The sequence below is a fragment of the Nothoprocta perdicaria genome, unplaced genomic scaffold (genome assembly GCF_003342845.1).
Source record: "Nothoprocta perdicaria isolate Ctin4 unplaced genomic scaffold, notPer1 scaffold_53, whole genome shotgun sequence".
NCBI classification, from domain to species: Eukaryota; Metazoa; Chordata; class Aves; order Tinamiformes; family Tinamidae; genus Nothoprocta; species Nothoprocta perdicaria.
In genome coordinates this window covers 84859-96690 of record NW_020455788.1, presented here as the reverse complement: position 1 = coordinate 96690, position 11832 = coordinate 84859, and the positions used below count along the sequence as shown (strand labels likewise).

At 49.8% G+C, this 11832-nt stretch overlaps 1 protein-coding gene across 1 annotated transcript; it reads right to left on the bottom strand.

The window, feature by feature from the left end:
• Positions 1-2115: 2115 nt before the first annotated feature.
• VASH1 (vasohibin 1) lies at positions 2116-11824 on the bottom strand. Its single transcript, XM_026048307.1, has 7 exons — positions 11680-11824; positions 7072-7160; positions 5919-5975; positions 4779-4853; positions 3374-3755; positions 3001-3113; positions 2116-2427 (listed from the first exon to the last, which is right to left on the bottom strand). Exons 1-7 carry the CDS (start codon positions 11758-11760, stop codon positions 2355-2357), a joined length of 870 nt encoding a protein of 289 aa, XP_025904092.1. The 5' UTR covers positions 11761-11824; the 3' UTR covers positions 2116-2354.
• Positions 11825-11832: the final 8 nt, after the last annotated feature.

The window sequence follows — 11832 nt, the reverse complement described above, 5'->3', positions numbered from 1 at the left end:
TTGATCCAGTTATTGAATGTGCTCTGTATGAAGCTACTAATTATTCTCAAGAGCTTTCTGTTAACCAACCAACCAACCAATCAACCAAAAAAAAAAGGTATGTTTCCTAGTTTTATATAAGTGGGTATTACAGTATTTTCTCAATTTCATCCACTTTAATAAAACCTAACATTCACTTTCCTTTGCTACTCGCTGGTCGTATTTATTGTAGCTTTCACAGTGACACCTGAACTTTCAGTGTGCTACACAACAGCATGAGCAGGCAGCTCGTGGCTTTCCTGTGACCCATATTATTTACAGGTATCTGTGGTACCTTTACAGCTATCACCATTAGCATCCAGATACTAGGTCTGCTAACTTACAGCTGCATAAAATTGGCCAGGGGAAACATTCAAATGGCTGCTTGCCTTGAACCTGTCTGGTTTCAGTGTTGTGTGTAGCTGGAATGCAAGGGAGAACAAGTGTTCCAGTGCACTGTGAAAGTTGCATCCTCTTCTGGATTAACCTTATCTTGGATCAGCAGCAGGTTAGGGCACCTAACTGTGGATTCTCCTCTTGTCATACAGAAAAGTACAAACAGCTAAAAGAGCCTGGCAGAACAGACTGCAGTTGTATGAACGCATACGTAGGGCCTTGCATGCTACATCACAGTGAAGGATGTACAATTAGGGACCTGTAAGGCTCAAGATAAAACACTTGTGGGCAGTGCTACGAGGATTAACACTGCTTTAACTCGGCAGAAGAGCTGATTTGTTTGGGGATAAGAGCCCATTCTCTGCCACCAAAATAGCACTGCTTACATGAGAGTGTGCCACAGCTATACTGTGACACAAAACTGTGCTAGAGGACTACGCTCCACATGTTTCTAATGACTCCACTGGAAAGCAGAAGTTCTAACCAACTTAAATATTTAGTATTTCATACAGCTTAGCTCCTTGCTAATGTTGTGGTAAAAAGACTCAGCTTCTCTCCAACTCTCCGACTGCCAAGCCGAGTTTCTGCATCCCCAGATCCATGGATCACAGCTGCACTGTGCTGACTTCTGGCAGCCACTCTGCTTGCAGGCTGTAGGTCTCAGTGACCTGACAACGCTCCTGATTTCTGCAGCATCACTGCTTCGTGAGACTGCATTCCCCTGAAAAGTAGTTTAGAAAGTGTTAAGGCTGTGACTGGGCAGAAAAGCCTAGCCCAACTATGAGGCTGAGATGGACAACTACCTTGAGCAGGGCTTCCCACCAACAAGTGCTCAGCGTTGGCATTCCAGGCCTATAATACAGCGATGGAGGAACAAGACTCTTACAGAAAGGAAAAATGCTTGTAAAACCTCTTCAGGTCATCAAATTCTTCCTCACCTATTTGTGTTAAAACTTGTACCTTGGTGACTGAGATGCCTTCTGCTGCCTTTCACTAAAGCAGACAGTAGCTGCTACTAGAGAGAAGGCAGATGGGGAAGGAGCTCCAGACTGAGGTGTCTCATCAGCCCCTGCCTTTTCCCTGCGCTGCCAGGCCGATGTCCCTGCCCGTTTTCACATGGACATGACACAGGGATACCCTGTCCTACCCTGCCACAAAAGGTCATACTGCAACGGTCCAACAGCAGTGCAACAGGCAGAGATGCCACCATCCCACCTTCTGCCCCCTCAGACTCAATGAAATGCATTGGAATAGGCTGGATTAACCCCAAGATGGGTTTTCTCCAGACAAGAGGCTCTCGCGTGATTAGTAAAACAGAGACTGAGCAAGATCAGCCCCATCTCTCACAAGAGCAGTGTTAAAGTGCTCAGAATGACAAAACTAAGAGTGTTTGCACAAGATGCAGGGGCTGTCCCATTCCAAAATTACCCTCAACCCCACAGGCTTTGCATGGGCTCAGTACTTGTGCCAGCAGGGAAGGAGCACTATGGATGAGATGCTTCATCCATCCATCCATCCATCCATCCATCCATCCATTTCAGTCCCAAAAATGTGATAGCAAGTGCGCTTATCCCACTCCCTATTTTCCCTGCAGCACATTCCCACCAATGTGCAGATCTGTTAGAAAGAAAAAGGAAACAAAGCCCTCCAAAAAAACAGACAAAAAAAATCCCCCCAAATCCCAAACCAACAATAAAAAAAGCCCACACTTGCTTCAGTGAATTAAGATCGACTTCTCTCCCAGGAACAGGCAGATGAATCCTCTGGAACCATGGGATCCAGCTCTGGGGGTAGCCCACTGGGATGTACCTGGGAAGACCAGCACTGTCTTCCACTCCCAGTCCCCTGTTCCCTGTGTCAGAATTGCTGCCGGTGGATTCTGGTCCCAGCTGTGGCCAGCAAGGAGTCCGTGGAGCCAGACACACAAGGCACAGCTCTCTTCAAACCCGGATTTGGTACCCATTGAGGTCTGGCATGGCTTTGGAATCGGCAGGCTTCTTCTCACCGGATGGCCTGGGAGCAAAGAGTGCAAGAAATATTCATGAACTCTTCTCAGGAGACCCTTTACACAACGATGCAGCACCGGATAAAGAGGCAGGAAAGGGTTAAACTCACACCACACTATTGTGGGCAGATTTATTCTCTACCCTTCAATAATTCTCTGAAAAAACTCTGCAGAAAGATGAAGGAAGGAAGAATAGGAACCCCACGTGGGTATCTCAAATCAGTTTTGAGGAGAACAATCTCATTGACCAATGATGCAATCTGTGGAGTCACTTGGGGTACTGGCCTGCAAGATGCCACAGCTCAGACCTCAGAGCAAACTTAAATACTAGTTACCAAAATCACTGTCTATGCGAGCAGTCTTCCCCCACTCCAAATAGAAAATAAAGCAACCAACCACCCCCTGGCGCAAGCAGTGATTAACTTGCAAAGATTAGGGAGCGATGCTAATGCAAGCAAGAGAAGACTCCTCTGTTATAAAAAGCCTCAATAAGACCCCAAACATATGCAAGACGAGAGCAAGGTGGAGTCTGTCCACATGATGAAGATGCCCTAGGTCCGCTGCCTTGCAGCCCTACTCACCGTCGGTCCCCGCGGCTGTTGCGCCGATGGGGGCTGGCCTGACCTCTTTGCGGGGAGGAAACATCTTTCTTCCTATCCTTGGTGGGAGATGGTGGCCCTGTTCCTTTGCCAATCTGCCAGAAAATTTAGGAAAAAGAAGAATAACATGAGCAGAAGACCAGTACTAGCAGTAAGTAGAAAAAACAAAGCTATGCAATAACTCTTGCTGGCTTCCTGTAGGGGCCCAGCCTGTTTAGGTGGCCCTTCAGCCACCAGCTTACCCTCCACTCCACCAGATAGGAGATCTTTTGCCACTTCATGCCCCCAGTGTTTGCCACAGCCCAGGCAAAACAGCAGATGCACCTGGGTGCCACTTCCCATCCCGGACACTCACCTTCAGCCTCATATCACGGGCATGTCTCTCAAGCTCTTTACGGAAGTCTTCCCGGCTTAGCTTGTCCAGATCCAGGATGGAGTGTTTCCACTCAATCTGCTCCACGCTGTGTGGATCGTGGGAGACGCAGTGGCCCAGCTTCACCTTTTTGAGGGTGTGCCAGCAGCGGCGATACGCCTCCTCAAAGTCAAAGATGAGCTCGCTCAGGGTGCGGAAGACGGGCGCCTTGTACATGAGCTCCTCGCGCCGGCTGATGCCCAGCGCGCCGTAGCGACCTCCAAAGTTCACCCCCAGCACGATGTGTCGGAAGTAGTTCCCTGAGAAGTGGGTTTTGAAGCTGATGGGGAAACGGTCCAGCGTGGTCATGTTGTTGGTGAGGTAACTGACAGCAGCAGCTGTTCAGGAAACAACTGGTGGTACCATTTTCTTGACAAAACGCATCCTTCCTGCTCCAAACCCTCCCAGCCTGCTTAGCACTCACCACTGACTCAGGCATCACACAGACAGGATTTGTTCTCCAGATCAAGAGTCCAACTAATTGCGAGCTGTCCTACTTTCATCTGGGTCACAGGGAAACGGAGTTATCACTGCCTTGGCCTCCTCAGCCAGACAGCCAACACAGAGGAGTTAACTGCAAGGCAGGTTTGTGATGCTGAAGTTTCAATACTAACGTGCTGAATGTATTTTATTAATTACTGAGAAACTCTGCAGCATTATTTTACAGTTTCTTTTAATATGTTTTACTAGCTGTCACTTACAAGGTACTTAGGAACTTTCAAAATCAGGCACTTATCAGGCCATTCTTCTGAAACATTCCCTTGCCATCCCTGCCCTTCCACATGGCCTTGCCACTGTTTCAAAATCTCCAGTCCATGTGACACAGACTGAGTTTGGAGAAGAGAGCTGGGGAAGATGTGTGCTTAAAGGCAGATGAAAGTCTAGAATTAATAAGGGCAAACCTAAGAGTTTGCAGGCAATTTTAGACTTTCTGTTGGGGAATACACCATACCCAGCAGTTGGTGAAGATCCTCTCCTTTTTTTAGTGCAAAACACATGCAGGTAACATTGCAAGTGTTTTCATCCACAAAGGACTTCTGATCTAACCCTAGGTAACATTTTTGTTCCTTTATATGTTCCTTGGCATTTCCCTTTCTCTTTTACTCAATACTACAGTTATTTGGAGCACCAATACTTTTCTGGGACAGAAGGGAATGACTGAAGAATTAATTCCAACATTTCAATGGTTTGCTTGGATTTTGTGAAGGACTTGGGGAAAACTCACGTCAGGGGAAAGAAAGGGATGTGGGGGTAGGTGGCAATATATCAACAGCCCTGAAGCATCACGGAAGAACAGAGCGAAGAACAGGCATGGGCAGACATGCACATTCCTAAGAGGACAGGATACATTCCCAGGATCACAGCTTCCAGGCATTTGATTGGCAGGGCCTCTTTGGTCATTTCTTTGGCCAGGTCCATCAGCCTGTGGAACAGGACAAGGGGAAGAGGAGAGTTAGAGGGCTCATGCTGTGCAAGCCTGTCCAGTTTAGCCCTTTTGCAGTATATACATAAGGTAGCTTTCCAGGAGAAAGGAAGGCCTATTCAGGTCAGGATACAGGAATAAATATCTTCTTTTAGGAAGATATCAAATCCACATCAAGCCTTCTGACATCTGTACCACCCGGAGTCACTGCTTATGTGGAGCTCCCTTCAGAGAGTTACAAGTAGGCTGTGCACTGGGCCAGGCCCTGTCCTCAAGGAGGCCACAGCACTTGGCCCGGTGAGTTTTTCTGGATGGACGTCCGGATCCATTGGCAGGCAGGAACCTCAGAGGAGTTGGGGCAGCAGCGTTTGCCTCACAGGCTGGAAGGCAGCAGAGCCTGCAGCCTTCCTCTCTGCTCAGCAAATACCGCAGAGGAGACCCTGCCCTGGTTACAAGACATTTGAGTGACATAATCCATGGCCTGGGCCAATAGTAAGAAGCCGGTACCAGACTTGGAAGAGTGTCTGTATCATGGCTAAAGAATAATCTCTGGAACCTGGGAGAGCTGGGCCTGTTAAAATTCTGCAGTCATGAGAGTCACCCTCTTTTTACCTCCCAGTCCCAGACACCAAACATTTAGTGAGTCTAGATTCTGCAAAGACGCTCACAAATGCTACAAAGTATCCTTGCAAAAATATTTGTTTTGAACAAAACTTACTTAGGGCAGAACCTAGTTTCAGAATTCATCAAAAGCTCATATGGTTATGTTACAATTTGTGTATCTTTTAAATACATAATTTGACTGTTTTTACTAATTTTGACAACAAAACCTACCTTTTTCCTTAAGAAAGGTTCCTTTTCCTACCTTTCCTTAAGAAAGGCTAGACACGGCTCTGCCCAGCCATACCTGAAGCAATGAACAATAAGGCCACCTAAAGTAGGATGGAGCTGCAATGTTGAGAGCTCCGAGTGCCACCTGGATGTTGGCCAGGGGAAGGAGGAACAAGCAGTGGGTCAGGCAAGGCCCCAGCATTTTAGAGTGCAGATAAAGATGACAGCACTTACCCGGTCAGAGGTCTGCTCTTCTTAATTTCAAAGAATTGTGTCCCAGTGTGATTGTACCTGGAAGTTAGAGGTTAAGGGCTCTGCAGCTCAGAGAATAGAGTTTCAAGGAAACCTGTATGAAGAACCGTCACAAAGACACCACTTACTGCCTTCACAGCAAGGCCAGGCTCCCACAAACACCACCCAAGCAAAAAAGTCCCCACCTCCCTATCCTGCATTTCTCCCTTCAGAGTCCCTCCTTAGTTCCATCGTATTTTCTTCCGTTTGATTCTTCTTCCTTACCACATACAGTTTTCCATCCCATTTCCCAAAGCTTCCTGCTGAACACATATGCTCTGTTTAACTTTCCCACTGTCAGGGCAAAGTAAAATTTGATGGGTCTCTGCTTGCTCCCATCTGCACAGCATGGAGCATAGGAGCATTCATGGTATCTTATCCTCAGATCAACTGGGATGCAGTCAGGAGCACAAGCACTGTAGATGTGAACAGGATGCCCAAAGGACTGACTTCTAACTGCGTGTCAGGGCCAAAACCAGAGTGGGCTGCACATCTCCTGTATGTGAGATAAAGTCTGCTTGCATGGCACGTGCCTCCTGGCCTCACACTTTCCAGTGCAGCAGGGATGGGGGGAAATCCCATTCCCAGGACACAGCCACACAGGCCAGCTCTGCACATAAAGGGGCAGCATCCCAGAGATGTGGGAGGAAATCCCACTTCCCAAAGTGGCTGACTTTCCTCTTAAACAGTGGAGAGCAGTGAGCAAGCCTGATGAGCTTGCAGACAGTTCTCTGCTCCACAGCGCAGCCACACAAGACAGTGAGAGAGGAGAAAATCCACAGCCCACCTGAAACCCTGCAGCCTCAGACACGCACATTTCAGAAGACATGTAAAGCCAGGTACTGACCTAGAAGGGTTCTTGTGGGGAAGAAAGGCCCTGACAAAATGCCAATTTGTTACAGGGAGTGGATAAGATCAGAAGGGAAGTCGGAGAGAAACAAAACAGCAGAAAAAAAAATCCCAAGTCCAGCTTCCTGTTTTCAGGGAGCAAGTTTCAGTTCTCCTCCAGCTGGTCTCCCCTGCCCTGGGAAAGCAGCTCTCCTTGCTCCCTCTTCTTGGTGTATCCCACAGCATGGAAGGCCACAGGGAAGGATACTGCAGCTCCCTGATGTAGCGCTGTACAGCTTCCAGGCGCTCAGGGATGGGGGTGGACGGCTGGAACGCAGGCACACTCGGTATAGGAATCTGAAACGGGGAGCACAGTGTTATTGCCAGCGTCCGAGCCCTCCCAGCACAGAGGCACAGAGCTTTGCAGGACATGTTGCTCTGAAACCTGCCCTTCGGGCAGCCTCAAGTGGCCACACAACGAACAATCCTCTGCTCGCATACCTGTAACTGGTAAGCAATTGAGAAGCAACACCAAAAACTTGCCAGACACAGTACAAACGGGCTGTCCATTTAGCAGCATCACAGGGGAGGAGAGTCAGAGACACTAAGGATGAACTTCCTGAGTCATGAGCGCATGGAGTCGCCTCGCAAGCAGAGGACAGAAGCGCTGCTCGCGGCACCTCAGGTGAGCAGCACGGGCTGTGACACAGTCCCAATGCCTGCCCACCATCAGGGCTGCCCGTTCCGAGTGATGAAGCCAGGGAAGGACCGCTGTGAGTCACCACCCAGACCGCGGTCCCATTCAGAGGCCTCGGCCTTATGAGCACAGCCCATTTTTCCTCTTTGTTTGCTCCACAGAAGATAACTGCAGCCTTGTCAGATGCTGATAAAATGTGTCCAAGCAAGGAGAGGGCCCTGTCTGCTCAGCTGCAGCAAACAGGCAAGCTAAGTTGGCAGATGGCCCTGAGGACACACTCAGTCAACACACATAATGGAGAAGACACCGATTTGGAGTGACTGGCAGACTCGGAGAAGCAGACCAGCATCTTCCCTCATAGCTCCTCATGCCTTACACACAGCCTGCTGGTACCAGAGCTGCAGCTCCTCACAGCAGTTTGGGTTGTAAGTATTCAGTTCCTCTTCAGACTTCCCCAGGAGACGGGCTATCCTCTCAGCAAGGAAAGAGCAAATCAGACCCAGACCTTCCCTCGGGCCCTTCCATCTGCTGTGTGCTCACTGCCTCCCTTGGCTCTGGCTTTGGAGCCAACAGCATCGCTTAGCCACCCGTCACCCTCCCCATGCAACTCTGCAGCCCGTTTCCATCCCCTCTGCTGGCACAACCCCCTGAGCTGGCACAAGTGGCCACTGAACCTGCTCAGGCACCTGAACCAAGTGAAAGCTGAGCCAGCAGCCTGGTTATTTTTCAGTCAGATCAGTTCCCTGACCTGCTCTGCCACCAGGTTGCACTCAGCTCGTGCCGGGGCAGCACAGGGCTGGCGACTGCTTGGCTTTGAGTTGAGCTCTAAGCATCTTCATGCCTAGCCCCAGCCCCTGCAGCACTTCAGCACTGAACAGAGACAGCTAAACTCAGTCCCTGCTCATCATCTCCCCAGCCCCTGGGCTTTCTTTTCCTTTGTTGGAAAGCAAAGTAGCACCATTTTGCCACCAGCACCCGTTTTCCTAGTACCTCTTGGAGGTGCTGTCTCCAGTGCCAGATTTCAGCCCTCTGCTCTGGGCGAGCAGAGCCACCAGCTGCCTCCCTGGCAGGAGGCAGTGCAGGAACAGCAGAGACAGCCGCAAAACCTGGTTTGTTCAAGCACAGCAGGAGCAGGGAAGGCTCCAGAGAGCAGCGCAGGGATGGAACCATCTCTGGAACTGCACGAGCTGAGTCAGTCTGGATGCTGTGAGCTGACACACTGAGTCACAGGAAATCATTTGCAGGCTGCAACAGTGGAAGAGGTAACAAGCAGGACAAGCTGACTATTTAACTTCATTTCATTTCTTCACCCTGGAGACTTTCATGCTGCTTGAATGGAGATGAGCAGATTAAGTGCATGGTAAGAGCTCAGATGAATGGTTCTGGTTAGTTACTCCTTCCTTTACTAGCACAAACTCCCAGATCTTTTCCTTACAGGACTGCAATATTGAGAGAGTGCAAAGGCAAGCAGTTCAGCATGGGACTAGTTAATGCAGAAGAACCTCCTGCACCTCAAGTAATTAAACTGACAGAGTACAGTGTGCTCTCACTCTTCTCAGATCTGGGCCTGCAGCCCAGGCTACAGTTCCTCTTGCATGAGGTCTCCAGCATTTTACTGAGGCAATAGGAACAGAAAGGGAAGAATAAGGATGGAAGACCCTGACACACACAGACAGGATGGGAGACCCCAGCTCTTTGTTCTTACCCAGCAACATCCAGGGCACATCTCAAAAGAGCTGTAAACATTAGCCAGTCTTCACAGACCTGAAGAAAGCAGGGAGGAATTTATTTGCAACAAAAGGGAGGGAAATTCAGAGTTTGCTTTCCCTTTAATTATACTGAAAGCTGGAGAAAGCTAGGGAGAAAGGCTGGGCTTCCCTCCCTGCCAGACGGGCAAGCTGCAGGCGCCTGGGACTCCGCTTTTGGAAAAGCATCTGCAAGGCAGCAAGAGGTTTCCACACAGCAAGTGGGCCACACAGTACAAAAGACTGGAGTGATGGAGGAGAGGCAGAGGTCCCCCCTCATCCACATCACAGGCCTGGTTTACCAGCAGTTTCTCTTACGGTGCTTATATGCATCCCAGCATCTCCCTCTTCCCCTTGGGCTTGTAACAGTCCACTGACAGTGGTTACAGATTAACATACATCCATTCAGTAGCATTCATTCATCCCAGAACACCAACACCAGGCACGACCTTGACTGAGAAAACTGTGTTTTTTCTCTCCATCCATCTGATCGCATCAGACACAGCTCTTCCTGGATAAGGAAAGCACACACCACTTGGCCTTTCAGTGCATCCCTACAACATGGTCACAGCCTTACCCTGCAAACCTCTACCACCCTACAAAGGAAGCAAATGGTTGTGGCAACAAAGGAAACAATCTAAAAGAGGTTGACACTTTAAAGACTAGGAAACAAGGCCAATCAACAACATCCTGCAAGCTTGGCAAAGCTTATTGGGTGGACATCCCAAATCTACCAGAAGGAAACCTTGGAAATCTGAGGTTTCTGAGCTGCCAATACAACAGCAAAAGAGATGGCCCCTGCACCAGGTCTATGAACATCCTTAAATATGATCACAGCCTCCCGTGATCATCATGATAAGCTTATGGGCAACTTTTGAAAGAGTTGCCTATAAACTTGAAGAATACTCTTCAACTGAAGAATACTCTTCAATAAACAATAAACATTGCAATAAACAACAATAAACATTGCTGCAAATATTGCAACAATAAACATTGGAGAACGCTCTTCAATGGCAGTAAAAAAGGCCTATTCAGTTTCCAGTGTACGACGGGTGCCTGGCCTTTCAGCAGGGCCAGCCCTGCAGAGCCCACTCACTGCCCTAGTGCTCATCTGTTGCATCAGCCTTTCAGAGAAACTTGATTGCACCGAGTTGAGTGGTACTATCAGCAGCCCGCAAAGATATAAATATATCCCTAGAGGTGAGGAGGAGCTAGGGAAAGAGCCCCATTCCTCTGCAACTCTCATCTCATCTGTTTGCCTGGAGAACCCGGCCATGACATCTCCAAGGCTGCAGTTTATAGATCTGGTTCCCAGGTGCGCTGGCAAACACTGAAAAAACAGCCCAATTTTAACCTGTTATTGTTGCAGGAGCTTGTGCTGCTCGTATGCCCTAACCAAAACCCTCTGGCACTAAGACTGTACAAGACAGCTACATGAAAGCAGCAACTTACTTCATAGCAAGACCAGCAACATAAAGCGAACAAACTATCTCCCTCCCCTTGTGCATCACCACACTCTGAACTTCTTTCTTCCAGTTCCCTCATCTCTGACCAAATCAGCCTCTTTCGGTCAGGAAATTAAATGCTGCATGTTCCCATTGGTCTGAAACATGCTTTCAGCATTCACCCCAGGCTTAGGGCAATGTCAAGGAGAGGAAAGAGAGCTGAAAGGAAGAAAAGTCTAGTGGTCAGAACATGGACTGTAATCAGGATTCAACATTTGTCTGGTTGTTGCCTAAACTCCTCCCTGCACAAAGGAACTTCTACCGCACACTCCCTGCGAGACGCTTGTGGAAAGCAGTACAGCTTGTCCAGCTCCTACGCTGTATAGGAGCATCCTCTTGCTCGCGCTTATTGCCTTCCCACAGAGCCTTTTGTTTGTTTGTTTTCCTGTATTTGAATGTCCTCCCTTGGTACAAGGGAACGCTCTCCCAACCGGCCAGCGGCGCCACACCAAATGTTTGCAGTGCCTTTTGTTCAGGGGATGCCAGCAAATGGGGAGATGTCTCTCCAGCAGACAAGCAGCACATAGAGACAGCAACAGTCACAAGAATTCATGTGCAAACGATGCAGTACCACGCAAGGCCGAGCGAAATGAGCCTTGGTTCCCCTTTTTGCACAGTTCTCAGCAGCAGCGCCAGGAACGCATTTCAAAAGCCACATCTGGCCCACACGGGCAACAACCTCCGCGTGTCAAGTCCTCTTAAACATCTCTGGCATCACCCCCCTGCTCTGTTCCGCGCAGGAATCCCTCCGGTGCGGGAAACGGAGCCCAAGGCTCCTTTCTTCCCGCGTCAGCGCCGCCCGCCCGGAGGCTCCTGGCGCCCGGGGCGGCCGCCTCGCTGCGGCGGGGACCCTTCCCCTTCCCCTTCCCGCCGCCCCCGGCGCGGGAGCCCCTGCAGCCCCGGCCTGCAGCGCCGGCCGCCGCGCTCACCTTGGGCAGGTCGGCGGCGCCGCGAATCCTCCGCGCCACCCGCTCGCCCTCGGGGTGGATCCTGCCCACGTGCCGCCACATCCTCTCCCAGGTGGGCTCGTCCACGGGCAGCCCGCCGCGGTTCACGAAGAAGGGCACGCCGCCGTCGCGCAG